The sequence below is a fragment of the Pelmatolapia mariae genome, linkage group LG16_19, assembly GCF_036321145.2.
Source record: "Pelmatolapia mariae isolate MD_Pm_ZW linkage group LG16_19, Pm_UMD_F_2, whole genome shotgun sequence".
Taxonomy (NCBI): Eukaryota; Metazoa; Chordata; class Actinopteri; order Cichliformes; family Cichlidae; genus Pelmatolapia; species Pelmatolapia mariae.
Genome location: NC_086241.1, coordinates 15,150,879 through 15,178,141, shown reverse-complemented (window position 1 = coordinate 15,178,141; position 27,263 = coordinate 15,150,879). Strand labels below are relative to the sequence as shown.

At 40.2% G+C, this 27,263-nt stretch overlaps 1 protein-coding gene across 9 annotated transcripts in view; it reads right to left on the bottom strand.

Annotated features, from left to right (window-relative positions):
• The window catches only part of tanc1b (tetratricopeptide repeat, ankyrin repeat and coiled-coil containing 1b), a 108,845-nt gene that overhangs the window by 49,228 nt on the left and 32,354 nt on the right, over positions 1–27,263 (bottom strand). For 5 of the 9 annotated variants that reach the window (XR_010096479.1, XM_063497185.1, XM_063497186.1 and 2 more), the window contains 3 exons: positions 17,054–17,158; positions 3,231–3,364; positions 524–713 (listed from right to left, as the gene is read on the bottom strand). Coding sequence is in view for 8 of the 9 variants with exons in the window: in XM_063497185.1 (XP_063353255.1) it covers positions 524–713; positions 3,231–3,364; positions 17,054–17,158 (429 nt within the window). In the remaining variant the exon portion in view is untranslated. The remainder of the gene's footprint in view (positions 1–523; positions 714–3,230; positions 3,365–17,053; positions 17,159–27,263) is intronic. The other 4 variants (XM_063497187.1, XM_063497189.1, XM_063497191.1 and 1 more) reach the window with 2 other exon arrangements.

Below are 27,263 nucleotides of genomic sequence, written 5' to 3'. Positions count from 1 at the left end.
TTCTTTTATTTTTAAACAAAGTTATGTATTTTTTTTAAGAATTCAGTGAATCTTCTCAAACTAAACAGTGAAAGAAACAAGTAATTCAATCAACTTGAACAAGATGTCATTGCTCCACGGGAAGGGGAAAAGTTAGCTGTGGTAATGCGACTGCAGGATAAACAGCACGAGGGGTTCTTTTCAAACAAGCAGTTTAGAAATGATTGACTGGATCTACTAATGGTGGGTTACCCATTGTTCACTACAGAGCACAGAAACATGGACACTCAGCATTTTCGCCATTGACAACATAAACAGCTAATCTAAAGTCTAAATATCCCAAGATGATAGAAAAATCAAAAATGCAAAAATGAGACTTACATTTTACTTAAATAAAATGTAATTAGTTTAAATAAACTGAACTATATTTCTAGATGACATGCATGGTGTGCATTGTTATTAAAAACTAAACCTTTTTCTTGTACCATAAAAGTTGAAATCTGAGAATAATGTGGGAGCTATTAAACAGTCTTTTCTTCCTCACCTATGATCCCACTGTCCTTGCTCTCTAGCGTGGAACTGGGGCTGGTGATGGTCCCACAGGGGCTGGAGCGGCTGAGTGGGGGACGGCTCGTGGTGCTGTTTAGGGTGGAACATGGGCTGTCAGTGCTGGGAGACGCCGTGCTGCTTGTTAGTGTGGAGCAGGGGCTGATGCCCTGGCTAGTCAGAGAGCACTGCGGAGAAGAGAGATGAAAAAAGGGGGTTAAGGTACACCAAGAATGTACTTTACTAATCAAATATGTCAATGAAGAATGAAGTCAGCTGGCAACAAGTTCACATTTTTTTGTAGCCCGAACAAGAAAAGACAAGAAAAAAAAAGCAACAAAAAATAATTTTCCAACCTTATTTGGAAGGAGTATTGAGAAAAATCACTGTCTACTTTGACCTGGATCATGTGAAAGCAATGCAAAAAATTCCTTTGCAAATAAACAAGCACTTTACATGTGAGCATGACACACAAGCCGAAGGCCATAAGCACTATAAATGGAGCAAGGCTTAAAAATTACACACTCATATGTCTAGAGGAACCAAAATAAGTCTGAAGAGTATTTCACAAGGGAAGTAGTCTTTAGTTTGTGTGAACACAATAGACACCCTTTTTTTTTTTTTAGGTCATCCAGCCTGTCTGACAACCATACAACAGCTAAATCTTTGTCTGAAATAACCGACAACCGTAGAAATCCAAATTAAAGCTGGTTTGTCCAGTTTCCCCATCTTCCTTTAACTGGATCCAAACACAATACAGTGCAGCCTATCATTGCCCCAATGAGATGCAAAGCAACACCTTCCAACAACTGATTATGACTTAGTAGGTTTTAAAGCAATTTTTGCCCTAGTCTCATAACAAAATTACAAAAATTGAACTTTTCTCACCACAGGCCCATTAATTTAGCATACAAAAGCACTGACTTTACAATTGAAAACACACAAAAGATGGTCCCTAATACAGCTTAGTAGAGCTCCAAAGTTTGTTGGGTTCTAAGCCAAATCGGAGAAATAATTACATGCAGACATTTTATCATTCACTGCTCGAATTAAATAATACAATTAAATTTGGTTTATTCCCCATGTAGAATAAACCAAACCCTTTTTTTGGAGATTTATTTGTTGCCTGGGGGGGTGGGGTGGCTTTCAGCCATAGTTGGTTTCGCAAGCATAATAGACTGCTAGTCGACTTTTATACTACTTGTAGTTATGTTACCGTTATGCTACTGCAAGTAGGTGCTAATAACATGTGCATTTCCCCAACTAGGGTTGTCACAATATTTATACACAACACAATTATTGTGGCCAAAATATTTACTATAATAGTATTTTCCTGATATCTGTTGACAGCAGAATAATGCTATTGGTCAAATTCACAACTAACTCTTTACTTTCTGTCTTTTTGGCAAATTAATGACTTGGCAATGTAAAGGCAATGTAACCAGATCTGTAAAAACCATACAAAAAGAGCAATCATTTATAATATCATATGTTTATCATTAACATAATGTTAATATTTGGTTAACATCAGTACTGGTACAGCACAACAGGTTTTTTATACATGTTCCTGCACTACTGAAAAGATTGGGTGTGGCAGACTGGCAACCCCAAAAAAACCAGTGCTGTCAAACATGAACATGAGTTCACAAAAAAGTAAGCTCACCTATGCTTATCCAAGTGTGACTGATTCATTCTAGACCATAGGCTAGTGCAAAGGCAAGCTGATAGGGATGAAGAATATGGAGAATGACTAGCAGCATGACTAATATCTTGAGGAATGCTAATATAACTATATAAAATTTTCTAAGTCAACTTCCAGTCTCCAGGCTGTGTCCCACCCAATAAACACAGTAAGTCTAACACCTGACTGACATTTGATTTTCTGTGAGGCAAAACTAAAAACAAACACAGTTAAAGGCACATTGTAAAACAGCAGTATGGTGGAAAAGACAATTGCTGACAGATGACAATAACATGCTGCTCTTCACATGAACTCTGAGAACACAGATCTACATAGAGTCAGACCGCCCGTCTCCTCTTTTCACATCCCAACTACTGAACACAATTTATAAAATGCTTTCTAAGTCTTTGCATTCCTAGAATTGCTACTTCAGTGTCAAAAACGGTCCAAGGCACGAGATGAAAACATAACGTGTTGGGTTCTGCTCTTCACACAGCCCAGCTTAATTAGTAAAGCCAAACAAACTGAGGCTCAGACCTAACACAACTCTATTTCTGTACCCGGACTCAGACACTCTTGTTACACACTCAAGAGCCCCTGGAATAGCACTCAAGTTACTGGGAGACTAGCATGCCGCGCTGAAAAGCATGCACAGGAATAAAATCACATGCAGCCAATTTTGAATAGGCAGTTACTTTTCTTCAGGACAGATTGAACAGTTCAAACAAAACAGTGTGACAGTTACCGTTGCTTGAGGTCCCAAGAAAACAAGTTCCAGAGGTGCCTCTTAAAACCCCATCCATAATCAACACGAAAAAAAAAAAAAAAATCAAGCTGCAAAAAAAAAAAAAAAAAAGAAGAAGAAAAGAAAAAGAAAAAAAATCCATTCAAGTGAAACACTGTCACAACTTCTCCCCTTGTGCTTTCTCTCTGTCCTCTATCTCTCTGTGTGTGCTGCAGCGATGGCAGCAGCTGCTGTTGGTAGTGCGGTGGGGAGCTGGAGGGGAGGGAGAAAATGAAATACCTTCTTTTCATTCTTGTCGTCCATAGGTATGCGTGTCGTACCCGGGATCCCTTCTCCCAGTAAAAAGCCCAGTCTTGTCATCAGTTCCTGAGTGGCAGGGGAGGAGGAGCTTGGCTGTTTCTCCGCTTGCAGATCTACAGATGAGAGAGAGAGAGAGAGAGAGAGAGAGAGAGAGAGAGAGAGAGAGAGAGAGAGAGAGAGAGAGAGAGAGAGAGAGAGAGAGAGAGAGAGAGAGAGAGAGAGAGAGAGAGAGAGAGAGAGAGAGAGAGAGAGAGAGAGAGAGAGAGAGAGAGAGAGAGAGAGAGAGAGAGAGAGAGAGAGAGAGAAATGCTTAACACTAGCAGGCTGATTCCCTCTCTACACTGGATGCCCCACACAGGGCCACGCTGCTGGCCCTACCCTCCTCGGAACGGCTCTGAAATGCTATGCTGCACTCTCCCAGCTGCTGCTGATGTGGTGCAGACCCAGAGAAGGTGAGGAAAGAGAGCAAGAGTGCAAGAAAGAGAAAGAGAGAAAAGAGAGAGTGAGCGTGTGCGGCCACGGCTGGTGTGTGAGTGTTCTAAAAGAAAGTGAATACATGTGAATATCCAGCATTGTAAGAAAGCGGAGACTGGGTGTGAGTGAGTGAGTGAGTGAGTGAGTGAGTGAGTGAGTACGCGCCCTACAACATGCCTCGAGTGCCAATTCCAGGGCTTTCGGGTTGTTTACAGCTCTCACTCATAGAGCCTCTGAATATCAATGAGTGAACCTCGGCTTCCTGCAACACAACTTGAACTGTCTGTGGTCTTTATTCTCAAGCCTTAAAATTACTTTAGATTGCAATTTCAAGCTTGGGGTGCCATCAACAAGGAAGAGACAACTTGTAATCTATTTTCTGTTTACACAAACCGACCATTTTTTTTTTACATATTAAACCAAAAACAAAGCAGACAAATAATAATAGTGTATGCAAAATACTGGGTTTATCGTCAAAATCCATTGTGGATAGCAACTCAAATGTGGATGCTGCAATTTAGTGATGTCAAAAAGGCAAGCATACTCTGATGATGGAGATGGTGGGAAAGAGAGAGAATGTCCGAGGTACAAAAAGCCTATTATTCATCTCTCTGGCAGCACCTCTTCCTCCTCCTCGCCTTCATTTTCTCCTTTACCTTCATTCTTCCGAAGCTATTAATAATGTTGACCGTAAATCTGATTAAATACAAACAAGTCCAGTGGCATAATGTGCTGCCAAGCCCGAGTCAATTCAAAATCAGACCACCAGACAAACATCATTGGCATGCAAATAGCATACAAATGCCAATACACAGATAATGCATTACCTGTTAAAGTAAATAAATTGTCATAATTGCCAGTCTTGCAATCAAAAGGTCATACAGTTCTCCAACCTGGTGAAATTACTGGGTCATGCAACCCAAAATAAAACTGGAAAAAGGCCTAATCAGTGAAATGTGGGGCTGACAAATCCGCTTTGAAGATGGCAATAAACACCCTAAATTCACTCTCTCTCTATCTCATTTGAAGTTCAAGCACTGAGCCTTATAAACAGTCACACAATCCTGAAGTCATACCCACTACATACTTAACTAGAGGAACTCTTTACTGCTTAGTCGATCGACAGAAAAATAATCAGCTCCCTCAGTGAGAGTTCATTGTTTTCCTAAAAACTCAATGATGTCATGATCCTGCTTCAGCTCAGTGAAACAAAATAAGTTTCCTGAAGAAATGAACCCGAATTCTGCAAATTTGTGACAGTTTTCACTGTTTTTGACATGTTAAACCATTCACTTTTTTTCTTTTTAAATCATCAGTAGATTAATCAATAATGTAAGTAATGACTACTTCTAATTCATTAGCTGGATTGGCTTTTTATCATTGAGAAGAGGCTAACCTTTTAATCCAGACATGCCAAGCGTGCCCAATTAAGGAAAATGCACAAACCGCGGCAACAGATCGAATACAGATTTAATAAACACTAAAGTTTCTTGAATTTCCCTGGAAATGTAATCATAATTAAAATGCAAGCAGCTGGTGTTACTGTAACTACAAGAAGGATTTAGTCAAAGAACACCCCATGCCAGCAATTTATCAAAGGCTTCGGTACGAAACCGAATTAGCCCTTATGGCCTGGCACTTTAGTCGTGTGCCTGCCTCCTTCAGCCAAGAACAAAACGTGTTAAACAAGATATATGCATCGCAAGTACTGCCAGACGAGTTCATACAGTATCCATAACTTTAGGCTGTGCAGAAGATTTATGTTACCCTCCTTGACACATCTGCCCACCGGGTTGTCTTTTTTAAAGTGTATCTATCTTTTATCAATTTATTTATTTTATTATATATTTATTTATTGGCACTGCCTTCAGGAGAAGTTGCTCTGTCCTTTAGAACTACTTTGAATTTAGAAAAACTTAAATATTCTACAAGCCTTAAAATAAATAAATAAATGAATATAAATAAAAATTCTCTCATCCCACAAGCCTACAAGTTCTATACTGAATAAATTCAAGCTTTTGTCCACATAGTAGCAGACAAGGAATGCTAACCTAATGCGTGCTGTACTTGCATCACCCCATCTCCATTGCAAATGCCATGAAGTGGGAACGCTATGCATTGAAAATCAATTGTTAATAGGGAATGTCACCCAGCTCATTTAAATGCTTGAGGGGAGCCTTTTAGAATCGCTCAGGCAAAGACGCCGCTCAGTCCTGAATGCACATCGCAATGATTATATAAGTCAATTCTGAGCCTTCACCCAGGAATATTATCAAGTGTAAAGAAAATAACATACAAGATCATTTCCCACTTACCACAACATCCACAATTCAACTTGATAACCCCACTCTGAACGGGTATCATCAATGCTGAGTGCCTGTTGTGGTCGAATAATTTCAAGTATGCATCCACATATTGTATGCGCTTCATCAACTTTTAGTAGATGGTTACAGATATTAATCATTTGGCAATAAAATGGTAATGGGTCTGGGGTCTTTAAAAGGGGGCACCTTGCATATCACACATTTATGGCTACTGTACATTAGCAGGCAGTGACAGGTTGTTGATTTTTTTATTATTAGCCTGTCAGAGTCTTGTCTTTTGCTTTTATAGTGGCTATCAACACAGATCTGCAACAGCTAGGAATAAGATGCTATGAGACTAACAGCTTTACAGGTGCAAACCATGTGAGGAAACTAGAAACATGCCAGAGAAAACAACTGTGAAACATAGTTGAAATCTTTGCCTTCTGGAGATAAGTGCAACATTGTCTGTCTGCTGAAAAAAAAGAGGCAAAACTGTATTTTTGTGCGCTCTGGCTTTAATGATGTAAGCTGTGGACTGGGAGAGATCCTCAGGTCAATTCCAGGAGGAGACACAAATTCCTTTGTTTAAATACAAACCCTTGTGGTAACCTCTTGCGATTAAGGTAGGAACCGAAAGTAGCTTCTTTTTGGAATTGATAGGATCTAATTAATTTCTCATAAAATCTGGTTTGATTTTTACTCATAATTACAGACATGCATCTGTCAAACCAGCTTATTCAATCAGTCAGAGACTTAAACTTGAGAAAAACTCGTCAATTTAGTAACTTGTAGGATCTCCCTGAGCAGCAACAACCTCCATCAGAAATTTCCAGATGAATAACGATGACCAATTTTGGATCATCGCTACCAACAAAAAATGGTTCAGTTTTTCAATATATGCTGTTATTGATCAGCCGCCTTCAGGTCATGCAGCACTCATCTGTCTCATGGGATAAGGTCAAGACCCTGACTTTGTTATTGTAAAATATATATTTTTTCTAACCTTCTTGTTATTGATTTTCTTGTATGCTTAGGGTCACTGACTTGTTGCATAATCCAATATCTCATACACTTCTCCCCCGACATTCTCCTGTAAAATTTCTTCATACAATTTTAAATTTGTTGTTGCCTCAATCGCTCCAAAGGTTTCCTGCCCCGAAGTAGCAAAACAGCCCCAAACCAAAATGTTCTCTCCAGCATGCTTAACACTTCAGATGAGGTTTTGGTTGTTGGTGTGTAGAAACAAATCCAAATGAAATGTTTAGCATTGTTTTGGCCAAATATCTTGACTTTTGCCTAGTTCACGGCACATCGTCCCTTCATGTGCTCTTTTTCCCGGCACTGTGAATGATTACTCTCCTGTATTTAATACAGACATGAAAAGCACAGCTGTTAGAGTGCGTGTGTGCTTTTTAGTTTAGTGAGATTGTTTGTCCATAACTGTGAGATGAAGAACAGAGTACATGTTATGAGTGACCAACGCTGAAACTCCGGCAATTCCAAAGGGTTTACAAAGTTTTCTCGTAACCGCAATATAGTGCAGAAACTAATCCAGTTTGTTGACTCAGTTTTTCCTTCGCAACTTTTTCTTTTCCGTCATTGGATTAAATCGATCACCCAGCTCTTTATTACTGTGCCCTGACAAGACCACTCCATCACAGGTTCTTCAAAGCCACTTGAAACCACACGCCTCTGAGGACCAATCAGCAGCTCCAGAATGGCGCCGGGGTTGTTAAAGACCTGACATGAATACATCATAAGAGACAGAAAGACTGACATAATGATACGACATAGCACATACAAATAAAAACTTCACGGGCCAAATCAATAACACCCTTTTAACCCGTGGTCTCTCTGGAAAAATCAATACGCTGTGCCAAAAAGTTGTTTACTTGCACAGCCAACTTCACCCATAGCTTGACACAAAACCTTCACTTTGCAAGCGAGTTTTAACATCGTCCATCATGTGCATGCATCTATGAATAAACATAAACATATCACATTTACTGCATTAATAAAGCTGAAGGTTTGCTGATTATACTAGCGTGTCAACAACTTCTAAATGGATTCTAGTTGAATGGCCTCTTTTACTCACTTTTCATTCTAAATACGAAACAGGAAATCCCAGCTCCATTTCATTTTCATAGTTGTCATCACCACCTATTCATCATGCTCACCATTTTGTCAATTAACCATTGACAAAGTGACAGATGAATACATGGATACACGAAAAAATGTCAACGAATGTGACAGGCAGGCAAAAAACCACAAACAATTTGATGCAGCTCATGAAAAGAAAAAACGGCGTATGTGCTGTTTTGCCCTTACTTGCTCAACTATAAGCTACAGGGAAGTACTATCTGTTGCTGGGTGTCTTGCTGCAGGGCATCTCAGCTGTGCCACTGGTTTTTCTTCCTGATTTGTCAAGCCTGCTCATGGATGCAATGAGCCACCTTTCAGTTATAAACTACATTCTCCAATGGCTCTAAGGTGACAGCAACTAAAGCCTTACAGGACAGCTGTTTCCTTTAGCGTGATATACTCTAGAGTCTCAATGAGCTGACACTAAATAAATAAACCTGAAAGGAATGTTATTGGAGGCATAATAAGTACTTAAATAACCACTGTTACTACTGATTATTTCCCATTCATTTCACATGAAATATCTTTAAAGTTTAGGCAGTGGATTGTTGTGACAGCTGTAGGATGCACTTAGATACTAGCTGAAGTTAATTAACATCTCCTGTTCAGTAACAATCCAGAATTAAGCTCATTTGAGTGTTACTGTAGTATCTGTAAAATAATGAAGAGAGGAAGAATGCAAAAAGCTGAAGCAATGTTATGAGATAATGAGAAACTGGTGGCACGGCACACCTGAGGAAACTGATCCCAGGCAGTAGTGAGAAATCTGACAACCACTCCATTCTAGTCTGACAGCAAGTGAAGAGCAAAATAACTCCTGGTTCACATCCTCTGTGACCCCTGCCAAAGGTTTTCAATTTGAGATACTTAAAATCCGTGAAACACAGACAATTTTTGTATCTCATTGTTAATTATATCATGAAGCTTATTGAATTCACAAAGGACTTTTTACTGACTAGTTTAGAAGGTCAAAATGTGGTTTGGCAGATTCTCAAGGAAAACATACTGCTATGACTTAATTATTTAAATGCTATCAGCAGCAGAGTTCTTCTGATTTCCATGTCAAGTTGATATAATTAGAAGATAACTGGACTGTTGCTGGTCTTCTTTGCTATTTTCAAATGTTATGTATGGTCTTGTGTCGTGTTAATGCTCTTTTGCTTGGTTTTGTTATTTGGGTACACCAGGTTAACCACACATGTATCCCAAATACATACTGAAGATGTACAAATGCATAGAGGAGTTATTCTTTTCTCCTCCTCCTTACAGAGATATGCCAACACGGCGCAATCAGACATAGCATTATGACCACTGACAGGTGAAATGAATAACACAGATTACCTCTTCGTTGTGGTTAGTGGGTGGGAGATATCAGGGAGCAAACGAACATTCTGTCGTCAAAGTTAATGTGTAAAAAGCAGGAAACATGGGCAAGCGTAAGGATTCGATTTGAGTTTAACAAGGGCCACATTGTCATCGCTAGAATGGGTCAGAGCATCTCCAAAACAGTGTTTGTGGGTTGTTCATGGTCTGTAGTGGTCCCAGTGTGCAATGAGCATGTGAGCATCAGAAATAGACCATGGAGCAATTGAGGAAGGTGACCTGGTCTGATGAATCAAGTCTTCTTTTACAGCAAGTGGATGACCATTTGCGCCATTTACCTGGGGAACACCTGGCACCAGGATGCACTATGGGAAGAAGGCGAGCCAAGAGAGGCAGACCCCGCCCCCGCCCCCTTTGTGGGCCCCCGCCACAAAGCAAAAATGCTTCAGGAATGGTTTGAGGAGCACAGCAAAGTTTAAGGTGTTAACTTGGCCTTTAAATTCCCCAGATCTCAATCCAATCGAGCATCTGTGGGATTTGCTGGACAAACAAGTCTGATCCATGGAGGCCAAACCTCGCAACTTAAAGTACTTAAAGGATCTTTTGCTAACATCTGGGTCCCAGATACCAAAGAACACCTTCGCACAGTCCATCCCTCAGTGGTTTAGGCAGTACAAGGGGGAGCAACACAATGTTAGGCTGGTGGACATAATGTCACGTCTGATCGGTATAAATCAGTAATTGAAAGGTCAAATAAATGTATTTTTAAAGATAAGTGCCAGAGTAATACAGGTTATCTATCTATCAGGACACTTTTAATAATCACTAAGCTCTGCCAATTATAACTTAGGTGCAAAGGCAAGAAAAACCTTTCGAAAGAGGTAAACAAAATGATAATTAGCTACTTTGTTTCAGAGTGCTATAATATTCCAATAATGAGATCCTAGAAGAGTGAAACAATTTGCAGACCTCTGCAACACCCTAATAATCCCACATTACAGGAGCAGTCAAACCCTAGGGTGACAAATGTGCTTTAAAAAAAACAACAACAACTTTAAAATATAACAAATAATTAGAGCAGGAACCAATTATTCACATTCAATTATCATTACTCATACATACATACACACACGCACACGCACGCACACACACACACACACCTCAAATATGGACATTTTATTTATTCCATCAACTCTACGGTACTTTAAGGGAGAATTTAAAAAGGCTTTGGGGTAATCCAGTGGATGGGACCTCTTCACACTACATTACATTACAGTCCTAATTGGAAGTCTGTATATACAAAGAAAATAAAAAGCTATTAGGAGAGTCCAAGTTCTAACTTTTCTAACAAGGCTATAGAGTGCCTAGATGTAAAATAGTTGGTAAGACGGAATAAAACTGGCTGTAATATAGCAAATATCCTGTAATTTCACACTGGCTCTAATATCACATCCACAAATGATGACTGTAGTCAGTCAGGAACATTACTCTCAAGACTGTTATTAACTCCTCGCCTTGATTAACCTAGTTTATTAATTGGTACCACCTAGATGGACCTCATCTAAGTTTATGATTTTATGTACGAAAGGGGAGCCACACTAGCTCTCCAGTCATATGACAGCTGACATTTTTGTCAGTTACACATTAGGGGAAATAGTTTTATTTATCTAAATGGAAGGCAGATAATAAGTAAAATGGCTAGCCGAAGAAAACCCTCCCTGTTCTAGGTAAAGCATCAGATTTGTCCTTTACTTTTTACGCTACCCTGGAGTTATGGAAAACCAGGGATGTAGCTGGAACCACTTTGTTATTCCGGTAACTGTACAGCAAATGGAGGCAAAAACAAAACAACATCGTTATCTGCTGCCGGAGGAAGTTTATGAGCAGGTGTGAAATAGCAGCCGTGTGGTTCCGTGATAGAAGAATGAAGACGGAAGGAGGAGGAGGAGAAGCAGAGGAATGGGGGGGGAATCAGTAGAACAGACTGGATCTGCGGAGCTGCCTTAGCTCACTCGCTGCCAAGAAAACAATCCAGCCGGTGCTCATTAGCAGCTGGAGTTTCATTACCACAACAGTGGAGCCCGTTTAATGAACCCTCAATGAGAACATGCATCCTGCTTCCCCATTTGAGTTCAGGAGTACAAGGTGACGTGCCCCCCTGAAGCAAGTTGAGCGGTCTTATTGCACATTCCAGAGTTAGAATCTGCTGCAGGCGCAGATGGAGCGTCCAGCGAGACATTACATGAGGTCAAGACTATAGATAACAACGTATCTGGGGCGGGAGACGGCATAGAGGTAGTAATCATAGTGTGACTGACATCTCAGCTGGACACCATACGCCAGCTGTTATTAATGTTGCTGCAATGGCAGATACAGATGGCATTTCATTAACTATTAGACCAACAGAGCCGAAGCTTCCTCACGCGGCGATTCGGCCCCTTGGGCCAAAGAGATTGTGCTGTAAAGATCCTGCAGTGATGAGCAGACCAATCTAATCAAGCTTTACGATTTAGTGCAGGAAAAACAAAAAACAAAAATACGGTGAAAAGGTGATTTTAATCAAAAAGAGTGAATGAACAATTAACATGATCGGCTACAGAAAGGCACAGAACTATCACTCTGTGCCAGCCAAAACAAAAATCACATCGCATTAATTTCTGCTGCCTCAAAGTTACTATTCTCCTGAAGAGCAAATTATGAACAAAGACAGGCTGAATATCATTATGAACTGGGAACAATTGGCCATGATTATACAATTTCACGAGTGTATTCATAATTGATTAAATTTAGCCACTGCATAAGCTGGGATTTGTTGGTTTAGTAATAATAGAGTGCAAAGAGCACCACAAAGGGTGACACGGCCTCCAGAAAGTGTTAACAAATCAGTAACACATACAGTGCAGATGAAATGAGACTAAGATTACTACTGGTTAAGCAAGCTTAATATTATAGCCAGATGGTTTAGGAGGTGCAAATTCACAGAATGCTTAGCCTGATAAGTCTGACCATTGTTTTAACACTGACAAGATAATAAATACATGAACAAACAGGTGTTAAGTGTTCAGACACTGGTCTTACTGGAGCTGTAAAATGAGGGATTTGAAGAGAGACATAATTGTAGGAGAGGACAGGACCTGCGGTTCAGTCTTGACTGACGGAGACAGAGACGGGACTCCGAGAGCACAGCTGAAACAATTCTGTCAACCAGACTGTTGGCTGCCTGTTGCAAACACACTCAAGCATGCAAACACACACATACATAAACAAAGACAAAGGCAACTGCGGACACTCGGGCAAAATAAAAATACCCTCTGCAGTTACACGCAGGCACAGGAAACATAACCCTTTCTCAAAGACAGTGCCATGCGAGATGACTCCTGAGTAGGTCAAAAGCATGTTTCCTTTCTTAGCCTGCAGCCCATCCTGCTCAGCCACAATGCAGAGCATGAAAAATGACAATGCTTTGAGCCCGACCCAAAAGACGAACAAGTGAAGTAACCATGCAACACAGGGACAAAACTCACACTGCATTAAAAACTGTCAAAAGAAAATTATATTCAACTTTTTTGAAAATCAGCCTCAGCTGCACTAAAGACTTGTCTCTGTCTACAGATGTGGACATGGTTCTGGACACTCAGGACAGGTGTCCTTCAGTAAAAGCCCCTCTTCAGAGCTCCCACTTTATTTGTGCCGTAAATGACACACAGTCTTCATCCTGCAAAACTCTGAATGGATTTTCTGACTCAGATTCTTCCGGCAGTCTCTCAACAATGTGATGCTGACCTTGTTATTAAAGCAGCAAAGTTGTCACATCCTGCTTCAACAGTTTACTCGGTCTGAAGTAGAGGACAACACAAGCTGAAAGATGCTCTGTTTAAAAAAAAAAAAAAAAAAAAAGCAATAGTGGGTATGTCCTTGTCACATGTGACCCATGGTGCATATGCATGATTCTGTCCACATGGGAGAAAGTATTCAAAAGACTGTAAGGTGGGCCTCACTCTGCTGCATCTGGGCTATCAGAATTAGCCACCATTAGTGCCTGATTATGCACGATTAGTTGATGAGCTGTTATATTCTTATAATTTCTCAGCTATAACATTTTTTAACCTGCCAACTACGGCTGCGAGAAGAACCCGATGGAAAGTTTCTTCTTTCCTATCAGCTGATTGTCTGCAGCATTTACTGAATAATTTTGCGCAGAACAAATAAAGGGAAGAAGTAAGTAGATGTCTGACCTTAAAAATGGAGTGGTTATTTCTTCAGCTGCCTGAAAGCTGAGTCAATATTTGAAAAACATGTTTAAAAAATATATATATATATCACTCTCAGAGAACAGAATAAGACAGAAATGCCTTAAATGCCTGGGAGCTTTTATACCAACAGTTGTATGTGGTGCAATAAAAATAAACTACATACAACTGGGCAGTGTCCTAGAAGCAGTCATTTCTAATTTGTCAGAAACTGACCAGATCTCTATCACTAGGAGCAGACCCAAAAAATAACATAATGCAAAATTCAGTTAAATTATCAGATAGTCGTACCTCATTTCTTGCAGTAAAATGATTCTATACATGCATATCTAGTAGCAAAAAGATAGTTTGGAGGCCTGTACATGTACATCTGCCACATGCATGAGATAACAGCTTCAGTAGAGAAAGCCCTATCACAGTTTTCCTCTGTTATTGCATCACAGATATTTTTTTAATGGTTAAAATGTGTATTTTTGTCATTAATATACATTTCAATCAAATTAAAATCAAAACCGGGTCCTAAAAAACAACAAACTCTTGAAAGTGTTCAAACCATTATTCAGTACTCGTATTGAGTATATTTTCTGTGCTGCAGAAAACAACTACATTTTTTTAATGTTAATGGGCATATTCCCTAAGTGTCAAATGCATACCAGGGTGTATATAATATACAGACAATTTAAAAAAAATAAGGCTTTAAAAAGTTCAGCATATTTCTGATTCATTTTAAGACAGCAGAGCAATATCAGTTTTACAACTACACAAATGAATCCCATCTCTCTTTCATTTTGCCACAGCCATATTTTTTTAATACTACTTTATTTTAAATTGTTAGAGGACAAAGTGAGCGGTCCCTTAGCATTTGAGTTAGACTTGAACCATACAGCACAAGCAGAGAACTACAGGTTTAAAGCCAATAAACAAAATGTCCAACTTCCTAATCTAATCCTAGCATTATGCTATAGTTTCACTCCACAAGCATCACATCCACTTCTGATAGAACTCTATTACGAGATATTACAAACAGATTAAAGCTCAGCATCTGGAATGAGGGGCAACCTCTGGAGCTAAAAAGCTGTGGAAGAGAAAGAAAGTGTAGTTCCTCCAGCACTGCTTCAAATGAGAGTCAATTCCTATAGACCCCATTTCTTTACACCAAAACAGTTTTGTCCTCTGTGGATGATTTTGATAAGTTCAAGAACTGCAAGAACACATCCATCTTTTATACTGTTTATGGTCTGGAAGCATCAAAAGGTTCATCTCGTCTCATTGATGTGCCGAAAGGATGTACTTTGAGTCTCTGGTGCCCGCTTCTGGCATTCATACCTTCCTCAGCTCTTCTTGCCCCTGCCACTAACAGGAACACCCAATCTAATCTGATGCAGCCACCTTCATGCTTAACCACACGGAAGGTATTTGTCTGCTGATGAACAGTGCCCGATGGGGTGTTGATTGTGGATTATGTTCGGCAGGCAGTGCTCAGAGTTCTCCGTAACGATTTCAGTGTCTGTTTTGTCAGATGGGAGAATCTTTCTCCTCATGCTCTCAGAGTCTTTTAAATGCCATTTGACAAGCTCCAAATAGGCTGTCATGCCTTTGCTCAAAGTGCAGCTGCTCTACAATAAAGGCCTGATTGATGAACTGCGGCTAAGATGGTCATCCTTTCCCCCCTCGATCTCTGCAGAGGACTGCTGAAGCTCTGTGGGTTTTGCCAAATGACCTGAAGAAGACCCTTCACGCTCAGTGTCCAAGGCTGGTGGGACAGCCCGTTCAAGGAAGCGTCCAGATGGCTCCAAAATTTGTCCTTTTTAAAACATATTGAGATTCACTGTGCTCCTGGAAACATGCAGATCTCTGGAAGCAGTTTTCTCACAGTCGTCCACAGACATACTTAGACTTTATTAAAGGTTTTTGTTCTTGCATGAAGTGAAGTGTGGGGTGTTCATATACACATGTGCATCTTTAAGCTGTGGCCAGGAAATCTACAGCCAAGATCTAAACACACTTATGAATAACTGAAGAAAAAAGGAAGGACATGACCATAATTTTGACAACCACAACAAAGGGCCTTAATGCTTTTATGAAAAATAGATTTTACTGTTTAATTTTTAGCAAGTTTTCACTTTTTCCTCTCTCTTTTTAAGTTACTGAATGGTTATTAAGAGGAAAAAGGCCAACTTCCACATCTACAACATAAAGTGCGCTAAAATAAATGTCATATTATTCTCCCATGAAACTGGAGACAAGTCCATACAAAACACACAAGTCCTTTCTGTAAACTGAAGTAGTTTAACATCACTTCCCCTTGAGCATTTTTTTTCACTGCATCATTAAGCAATGAAGAGGAAGGAGGGTAAGATTAGATAAGGAGGCGTGGGGAATAGTGGAAAGGTGTTGAGAAAAGTAATAGGGTGTTGATTTTGGAACGGCATTTGCATTTGTGCTCAAAAACATTGGTTTAGGACTTATCCAGTAATATATTTCTGCTCAGTCACACAAGCAAGGACTCTCTTTTGTAATTAGTAAATAAAAGTAACGGTACGGAAACTGACGAGGTCATATTTATTTACTGTCTGCTATCTGCTGGTAGCCTACTCTGAGCTCTGTGTTAGTTGAACGTCAGACACACCCTCGTGCCTTAGTATGCGACAGTCAGCTGTGCTGAGTTACTAAATTCTATGTACGTTATGTGAGCCATGCATAACAATAGAGCGCTCTTTGTGCATTGCCTTTTGCTAAAGATAACACATCTTACATCTCCACTTAAGCCTATGGGAGGAATTTGAGCCCAGTCTTCTCTGCTGGAAATCTAAACCGAGCACTTAGGGGAACATTACCCCTAAACACAAACACAACGCCCAACACAAGTGAGAATAGGCAGTAATAACGCTGAAAGCACATCTCACAAACATGTGGAAGCACAAGAATTTTCATGTATAGTTCCTGAGAAATGAAAGCCCCTGTCCCCATTATACCCCGAAATCTGCAAATCCAGCGCTTTGCTCAGACAATATGTCCCCACAAACTGGAAAACTGACTCCTCTGTAATCTAAACACACAGTTTAGAATAAACACGGCACTACCGAGTGTTTGCATGGGGCTCACATGTACTGTGTACTTAAACTGAGTCATCAGTAACTGATGCTACCCTTAAATAACAAAGCCCTGCTCTTAAAAGCCACTGATAACAATGAGGACCCCAGGCAACGACATGCATAATTTTCTCTTACGGCAGTTTTTAAGTGCACTTTTCCCCTCAACCCCAGCAAAAACAGCCATTTACAAAATTTACAAAAGTAAAACTCACCATTGTGGGACGACTCCTTGTTATCGGTCGCTTTCCTCCGAGCTGACACGATGGCATCAGAAGGCACGCGAGGGCTCTCTACATATTTGGGCTTCCTAACTGGACCTGCCAGCACGAACAGAAGATACAGGGAGAATGAGAAAGTGAGAGAGCGCGTGCATCCGACAGAGAGAGAGAGAGGGAAAGAAATGCAAAAGAGACCGAGGGAAAACAGAGAGAGAGTTCTCACAGGATTAATATGTTCCAGATGGCACTGGAGATGAGAGGTAGTGGTGTCTTAGTTGGACAGGCTTAGCTGCACTCCGTAGCTTACATAAAACTCACTCACACACTCTCAGACAGCTCCCTGCGTTGATAGCAGATCTGGTCTGTCTGACAACTCAGAATGCTGTCTGCATTGCTGGAGACTCTCGGTAAAAAAGTGGCTAGCTGGCTCTGGGAATGTAAACTACAGCAGGAAACCACAACAATTAGCCTCTAAGTGAACTAAAGATCCTTGCTCAAGCGCACACGTGCATTGTTGGAAATGCAAGAGAAAAAAATTGCCAAACAGACAAAGCACCCCCCCCCCCAATTATTTTATCTGAAAGTGTGTCCTTCTATTGTGGCAACAACAGTTGCATCTTTTGGCTAGATTGACCGCAAAGTGTCCAACTCTAATGATGTATCTGGGACAATGGTACAGCCCTTAGAGGAACGTCATTGTGAGCACAAGGCGATGACTTTGGCTAGCTGCACTGTTCCCTGCACTCACACCATGACAGTACTCCGACCCCATTTCCCATAAAAGGTAGGACAACGTGTGAAATGCAAATAACTAAATTATTATAATATTTAATGTAACAATTTTAAATGTTGTACACCACTGGCATACCCATCCTCATAGATGCATAGCTGCTTGTGCAACATTTATACTTTTGCACAAAAAAAATAAAGATATTCAGTAAAAGCTGCCGTTTAACCAGCCCTGCTGAGAATAAACATGCTGTTTGGTGGAGCAGCACTGCAGCAAAGGCCTACTGATCTTTCCTAAAAGTGCCAATTCACTTGTTTAAACACATTTTTAAGTTCTCTACTTGGAACTCACATTTTACCGATTCTTAAGAGCAGATCAAAAATGTAACTAACTAAATAAATAAAAAAAATAAAAAAATCTGACAGCAGGAGGTGACTGTGTTATTTAGATCTGCAAATCCATAAAACAGCATGCCCCCACTCTTTGCAACTACTTTGGCCTTGACCTCCTGCAAGTAAAACCTCCTCCCTCCCCTCCTCCTCCTCCAGGCTCTTATCAGATAACTGTATGTGTAACCCCAGTCATAATATAGAGAATAGACAGGAGATCAGAGACTGCGATTTCCACATAACCACATTCAGTCACTCCCAACCCCAAACAATTCCTGTGAATCAAATGGAGCAATTTATAAAAACGCTTCTGCTTGATGCACAGTGCCATCTATGGATATGCAACTTGAAATGCATAGGGAAAAACGGTGGGTTTTGATACCTCGCATGAGCTTCTGTATGTGCAATCTGGGTGTTCTCGTCTGTCACTAGAAGCCATGACAGAGGAGTTAAAGAACTCTAAGTAAAAGCCCAAAACCAAATGGAGCGTCCATTCAGAGAAGCTGAGCAGAAGCTGTCCCATGCAGCAAAGAAACTGTTTTAAAGGTGATGATTTTTTTTTTTTAAAAGCACTATAATCTAAGGATTGGCATTCAAACGCAATGGGATGTTACAGATTTGTGCAGACAGATGGGTTAAAGCCTGAAGGGACTGGGTTAGTGAAGCATTTACAAAAGCGATCAAAGTCAGCCTGTTATTTGGGAGACACAGCCAAAGAGTATCCTGAAAACCTCCATTCATCTGCAGATGGTCAGGCACAACCTATTACCCGGGAGTCACATGGCTCCAATTAAAATTGGACTACAGGGACAGAGAGCGTTGTATGCGAGACACACACTTAGTTCAGGTAAATATCTTGGATGAAAAGTGAACTGGCTAACATGTTCCACTGACTGTATTTCATATAAAACAACAAGGGGCATAGTTTGAGTAATCTAAACCATATGCTCAAGTTCAGATTCAGTTTACACAAACTGCCAAGAGGAGCACAGGATCCACACGAGAAATGACAAACATGTGGCTGGCCATCATGGATAATTTTAGGCCACATCCAAGGGCTGATAATGCAGAGAAATGGCAAAAGGTCTTCCGGCATGACTCAGATGTCTGAGCATCAGACAAGGCACAGAAGAATTTCCTCTCGGTTCAAAATCTCATCTCAAGATTTAACAGGTTTCCATTAACGCTCTGCACTGATGAAGAAGCAATTGCCATTTATAACAGGCGTGAGAAGGTCACAGAAATTGAGCCCTTTGATATATGACCTCATGAAGGACAACAAGAGAAAGGCAGAAATGAGTTGCACTCTTACTTGCATCAATTTCAAAGGGTATATGATTAATCACAAATGTAAATTTATTAATTGTAAAAAGAAATGGACAGGAAATCATAACAAGGGAGGATGTGATGATTTTTTCCAGGAAGCGATATCGCCGAGCTATCAACTACGCTATATCTCCACATCACATCTCAGAGCTAGACACAACAAATCCAGAACACCTCATGAACCCTGGACAAAATGAAGCCATCTCATTCCGATGCCTTCGAAAAACAGCAGGGAAAACCAGCAGACTGGTGCAAAAGGAGGCTGCGACTAAGGGAGAGAAAAAAGAAACTGGAATGGTGTGGAAAGTAGCATGTGGCCAACAGCACCCAAATATAACTATGTATAAAACAGAAGCAGGATGACAACATTTGACCCTCATTTCTTCATGTTAAAAGTGCTTTTTCTTTGTATCTCGGTTGATTATTATGACATTGACACAAAGGCATTCCTGCTTAAAACCATAATAGTCCTACACATTACAAAAAGAAATAAATAAATCTGATCCATTAGGATATGGACTACACAAGACCTCTGAGGGTACTTGGTAATATCTCACACCAATACTTTATTTGAATCCATTAAGTTACAGGTGATTCAGTCTACAACCAGTGAACAAAGCTCTTAACAACAAGAACCTCCACAACAGGTTCATCTGCACAATAAGTCCAAGGCTATGGAGCTGGAGCATATTCATGAGACACATACTTCTATTAACTGTTTTTAAAACTGTGTATCCAAGTACAAAGTATGTGGTTATTAAGGTATTTGCATCTTACAAAAGTCTCATTTGATTAGAAGAAGAGAACGAGTTTGCCTGCGTCTCCTTTTGATGAATGTAAGCCCACGCACATGAACAGAGTCCTTTTTAAAACTTCTTTAAAACTAGCACAAAAACTAAGGAAATTTGTTTCTAGCCAATAAATGTTATACCGTTGGCCTTTTTATTTCCCCTTAATGGTGCCACATTTGTAAAGAAAATTACTTTGTGGGTTGAGCAGCAGAGTTGAGTTTTTGCTAATGAAAAACTTGCTAAATCTTCTCTGTCAATGCCAAACAGCTCATTCTGCTGTTGGTGCCATTTATTTGTTTGGATGATTGAAGTCTGAAAAAAAAAATCTGAAGAATAAATTTAACAATTTATTCATTGAACAAATACGACCACACTGACAAAATTTCCCTACTTCAAGCTTATTTGTTGACTGGCAAACATGTTATGTCAGTTTAATTTGCTATATTATATAAATTGCCAGGCCAGGTTTAGCTCACCTCTCAACAGGGGGGCAATTTCCAGGGGGGTTCATAACCCCCCTGGAAATTGCCCCCCCAAATAATCAGACCCAACCAATATAACCCCCGCAATAAAATTATGAATTATCTTGCATAAATAGGCTGTTGATTTTGTTTAGTCATTTGTTTACTCATTTCAGGTATTACCATATTTATTTATTTACACAGAGATCTTGACCCCCCCCAATGTTCAGCACAAAGTTACACTGATGCCTCTGAATAAATATAAATGAATGTTGTCTAAGGAGCCTGGAAAGAAAGGCGTCTGGACTTCTTTAAGTTAATTGAAGGCGTTTCACCTCTCATCCGAGAAGCTTCTTCAGTTCGAACGATGACCTGGATGACTGAGAACCTTCACAGACATAAATGAATGTTAAACAAGCAGGGAAAAGTATACAGACTGCAGACTGTGAGTGCAGAGCACCCACTGGTTGGTATTCACTATCAGACACAGGAATCCATAACCAGAAAGCTATCAGTCAGCAGGCGCATGCACACATTTATACACATACCAGCCTGTCAAATACCTATCACCAACAACTTACAATGTCCAGTCAACACCACTGAAAGGGAGGATTGTTCATAGCTAGGAAGTGATCAAGAAGCTTTCCCAGCATTCTTCAAGATGGACTCTGACTTCTTCACATTTCAACTTATCAATGAGACAGTGTGTCTTCTTTGTGCAGCCGAGGAGAATGAACTCAGTTCCACAACGTTCGTCTTTATGCTCCAAATGTGACGATAAGCTCAACTCAAAAGCGAAAACTAATATATGCTGGCAAGATGATGCTAGATGGTATTCTGAATTCTGCATGTTTACTCCATGTCTAATGCACCCAGTCTTTTATAATATAGTATTTTTAATATTCGTACCAAAATCTCAACCAAAAAAGCTGATAGAGTATTAAAAGCATTTTGCTTTATGAACTGAAATCACAAACTTATGATTCCTTTTTCTTTTAGCAGTCAGAAATATTAGTACTCTCTGGTTAATATGATTTTTGTATTGTACTACACAACTGCATGTTTAATCATCACCACCCTCAGATATCCTGTTTCACAAAGTGATTTTAAATATGCATTAACTGGAATTTATGCCTCTGTGCTAAATCTACACCACAAACTAGAGCCCAACTGATATACTGGCTGATATTAGTCGAATTTATGTCGGATTATGTTGAATTTTTAAATAGTTTTTTTTTTTTTTTTTTTTAAATCAGTATTCATCTTAACAGCGTAATCAATGCATCAGTGCAGCAGGCAACAACTGGTTGGTGTGCCATGTCGTGCCATCAGTTCTTCCTTTGCATGTCTATCTACTTCTATCTGTCAAGAACGGATAAACTTGAAAAGACACTCTACCGCCAACTAGTGTTCTGGAGCCATATCTGTAGTGGAACGAAGGCACGGCAGGCAAAAATATAAATACTGGCAGCATAAAAGTGTCTGCCACATGAGTAAAATAAAAAGAAGTATATATAGAAGTATAAATCAGACATTAGTCTCAACTGTGCATACATTTTCAAATATCTTTTCCTTTTTAGCAACCATTACACAATCTATCATAATACACAACGACATCTTGCACACATCTCAGCACTACTGAGCAGCAGAGGAAGCTATGACAGTTTATCCAGCACTGGTTTCTGGGGCAGTAGGTGAGCTGAGATTTCACTGCAGATGAAAGAAAGAGGGGACTGCATGTGATAAGAAACTAAAGCTGTGGTGTAGTCAAGTGCAGTCAGGTGGAGGACTGGATAGTGCTTCTTATAGGGTGCTCATCAGAAGAACATTTCAAAGGATCCCTGTAGCCTCACAAGGTCTTTTACAGCTCAGCTCTCGGAAAGGCATCAATATTCCCCCAGGGCTGTCTGGTAACTGTCAAAACCCCAGAGTTGACTTCAGGAGAGCTCACCTCAAAAGGGCTACAACTGGCTTTGAAGAGAGTTTCTACCCTCTTGACAGAAGACTGATATATCAAACCTGTACTCGCCTTCATGTTTCCTTTAATATTATTTGTGTTAAGCTGAAAATAATGTGAAAACTGTTTCAAAATAATCCGCAGCTGTATAACTGCAAACAACAGCCTCCTGTTAGATGAGGTGGTTTTAGCTAAACCAGAAATTGAACTTGAACATCTTGTTAATGACTGCTTCCTATCAATGAGGCTTTGCGAAAACGTGCAAATCTATGTAGACATCCTGAAGTCTTTTACAAAATTACCATTACCTAATGTCTGCGGTATTTGAGATCTTTCTGGAAAAGACGTTAAAGATAATCTTCAGAACATTTTTATGTGGCCTGTAGAGCTATTATCGCTTACAGCCAGAGCTAAAGTTATGGGACCAACCAAAACAGGAACAAAAATACACACTGCACAATGACTCAAACGGTTAGCCACCACTCAGAGACAGCAGCCTGGATGCTGTTGATGCACAGCTACTGCCACAAAATAGAAATAAAGAGGAGATAAGCAACAATGAGGCCAAGGGATCAGACCACTAGCAATGAAGTCATCAGTTTACACAAACACACACCCACACACACACACACACATGCAACATGGCGAAGTCTGGCAAGCCAAAAGCTACTGTTCCTCAGTAGAGAAAGAGAAAACAAAGGAGTCTAAGCAGGAATGGTATCAGCAAGGTGACCTTCGCACATGGATGTTAGAAAATAACGAGTCTCCAAGCTTTTCTAGGTAGAGAGATTGTGCCAAATGCATGTCATACTCTCTGGCGCTGATTTGCAGGCCTGCTCAGCTAATCAATAAATTAATCATCCCTTAAGCCCCCAAAAGGCAACGTTCCATCAGAACTGTTAACCTATTTTGATACACACGAGAGCCTACCAGAGACCAATCCCCATGGGACCACAGTGCATATTTGGCAATTAAAATGATCCACTGCCCATAAAAGCAATACAATAATGCGAATAGCTGTTTTATGAGCCAGTGCAGGCTGACAAAGAGGTAAAGCACGGATCTACCTACAGGAAGGTCACACAGCTACCGCACGTACAACAAGAGCGTCCATATCAACTCAGCCTCAATCATTCCTCAGCCTCTCAGTGGAAATCATCGGGACTAAAATATTTCAGGAGCTTTATATGATTTTTCAAACACTTCCTGTGACCAACACTGAGATGCTGCAAGCTGCTGCATATGCAACAAGGGTGCAGGGTTTCCCCCGTAACTCAATCAGCAGCCCATTAGGCTTTTTAATCCAAAAATGGGACAATAACCTTCTACAACCAGAGGAGGTCACTGTGGAGATACCCAGGAGAATGTCACGAGGTGGGGCACAAAGAATTTATAACTACTAAAACAAAAACAAACAAAAAACTCCCCCGAAAACCCAAGAACAAAATTGAACCCAATTTTCTATCTCAACCAGCAAGTTAAAAAAATAAAAATGAAAAGAAGACAGTCGTGTAGCGCAAGAGGGATACAGGCAAGACAGGTACATTCAAAAGAGCGTAATCACCTCACGGGCCTGCGAGTGGCTCTTTAAACAGACAGTAAAGTCTAGGTGCTGTACAACACATGTCAGAGCGCGGTGTTTCATGGCTAAGCTCTGGGCTTAGCTGATCAAAGCCGTGCCACTCAACGCCACCAGACTTTGCGGCTCAGGCATCCGTCACACTCCTAATTAACTCAATGTTTCTCTGTTGTCCCCTGTGAAGTTTTCATGAAAAGAACAACCACTTAGCCGGGGCCTTCCAAACTGCAGTAGATTATCCAATGTGTCAGGAAATGAAGGCCAGCCACAAAATGCTTTCTGAATCTGTGAAACCACTTCCCCTGCCCATGCAACGCTGATGTGCAGCATGGGAGGGAGACCAAACAGATGTGTGAAAAAATGCAATTGAGGATTTATTGCATGTATAAATGAATGCGGTGTACCTGAACTAGCTGACAGGAGTAGTTTCAAATCATTAAAAAAATAAATAAACCATTTAGAAATTAATAAACTGCTTTTCTCCACTAATGGCAAGTTGTTGTTTTGTAGAGAAATGTTTCTCAGAGGAAAGCAAGAAGATCTTTGATGGAGCATATTAAGCAACTAACCCTTGCTATCAGACACACCATGTATATATCAATAAAATTAGATATACTGGCCCTTTTCAGTCTTCTAATAGGTAACATCGCTGGATTCATCAATCAGTTAAATGGCAGCGTTCTGTATTCAGATATAGGCCACACATATGGTAAATATTCCTCGTGACTTCAATCAAACAATCCCACAGTGACAGAAAAAGGAAGAATAAATGGGGACATTTTGCATCAAGTCAACTATGTAAAGGGACCTAATATAACAGGTCGGGCTTTATTTTATTTAACATGGCACTTACATGTTGATAGCCATTTAAACATCTTTTATGTAGTTATAGGAACATATCTTTATTCTCTTTTAGTAAATCGATCAGAAAACATGAAACTGTAATTTTTTTTAAAGGGGTGATCAAATGTGTTGGCTCACCTGTCTGAAGCTATATCGTTTTCTATTACATCTAATCGAGTCCAGTCTCTCCCCACTGAATAATTCATGTTATATGAAATTACAACTGTTGTGCCACATGAATAAAAGCTACTCTCTCTGTTTAGAGAAGCTTCATGGATTGTTTCTATTACTTTCTGATGAGGAAAATAATTAATATCTAGCTTCAAAACTAAGATTATAGCCATTACAAGCTGAACTGTGGCATGTGAACTGTCAAGGTTTGGATATAATAAGCAGTTTATTCTGTAAGACAGGGGTGGGCAACTCCAGGCCTCGAGGGCCGGTGTCCCTGCAGGTTTTAGATGTGTCCTTGAACCAACACAGCTGATTTAAATGGCTAAATTAGCTCCTCAACATGTCCTGAAGTTCTCCAGAGGCCTGGTAACAAACTAATCATGTGATTCAGGTGTGTTGACCCAAGGTGAGATCTGAAACCTGCAGGACACCGGCCCTCGGGGCCTGGAATTGCCCACCCCTGCTGTAAGAGATGTTAAGCTGCAGGAAATATTCCATGCTACAAATGAAGTTCAACACAGTCAGGCTTTCTTTGCCTTTCTTTGTCAAGCTAACTTGAAAAAACCTAAACCCCAGTTGGAGATAACAGGGATCACAACGGTGGTTAGCAACTTTTTCAATTAAGCCAGGCTTTGTGTTCCAGTGCTTTGCACTCTCATATAAAAATAGGTGTTTCTCGGGTCATGTGACTCTTCCTCTGCACAAAACGATCCCTATGAGTGTCCCTTACCTAAATGAGAGAAGTTATAACTTGGTGATAAAAATATGTAAATAACACAAAAATACAACAGTAAAAAGCAACAGTTTACAGATAAGACAAAAGATTAATGCTACAGAAAATTCTTACTTTTGGGAGTATTAAAATAAGCATTTTGATCCAAGTGAACAATTTTATCACTGAGTGCTGCTGGTTTTTTCTAAGGTGACAGCTGTAAATTAGTAATCTCACTTTGCAGTACACCCCTCGCCTTCTAGAAATGTCTGTATATTGTGTATTGTATCTTGTAGTGAACTCGCAGGTCAAGCATACATTTCCAAAACACTGTTCGTTTGTTGTGAAGTGACTGATCTCCACATGTGTTTGCTGGATGAAAACATCCTCTGGCTCTGATTAAACAGGACCAGACGCTTGTAAACTTTATGTTTGTGTCAGAATTTACCAATAATTCATGCTTCGCTGTTACAAACATCTGCATACGGATTACTGTAACTCAGATGAACGCGTGCTAGTTTCAAGAGTGATCCGTACTAAATGAATGTACACCTTGATGACTCAGCAAAAAGGTAAATTCAGCATTATCATCACAAATGAGACCCTTCCTGCAGCGTGTTTAATAACTCCCGTCCATTGGTTTTCACAGTTATCTGCGAGGACAGTGGAGGAGAATCAACAGACCCTCCCCCAGCCCTCTCTTGCTGGTGGTCCTCCATAAAATCCTATCTTGTCCCTCCACTTTCTTCCCCCCTTTTTCATGCCTCAGAGCACCCCAAGAGGGAATATGCTTTTAATGAGTGTCCCCTTTCCCCTGTCCCCTGGGCCATTTTCTCCTTCACAAACCCAGCCTCATAGCTCTCTTCATCCCCTCGTGCTCGTTCATTTCAAGCACTCATTGCAAATCCTGAGTCATCTGAGGAAAATGAACACATTTAACTTGAGTGGCAGCTAAACAAACAAAACTCTACTTCGCATGGCATTTGTGTTTTTTAAACAAGAAAGCACATTTGCAATTGTTTTCAGTTTCCACTGAACATCTGCATAATGCACTGCATCACGGTCTCAGGATTATTTCAGTACTGGGATTTGGGAGAATTGCAGAAAATGTGCATAACAGTGAAAAATGCTACAGCAAACAGGATTCCCTAAGAAATGCAAAGAAATACGATGCGATCTTCAATCCTTAAAACTGCAGTTGAACTAATTCAATTATTTTTTCACAGAGACGTTGGATAAAAC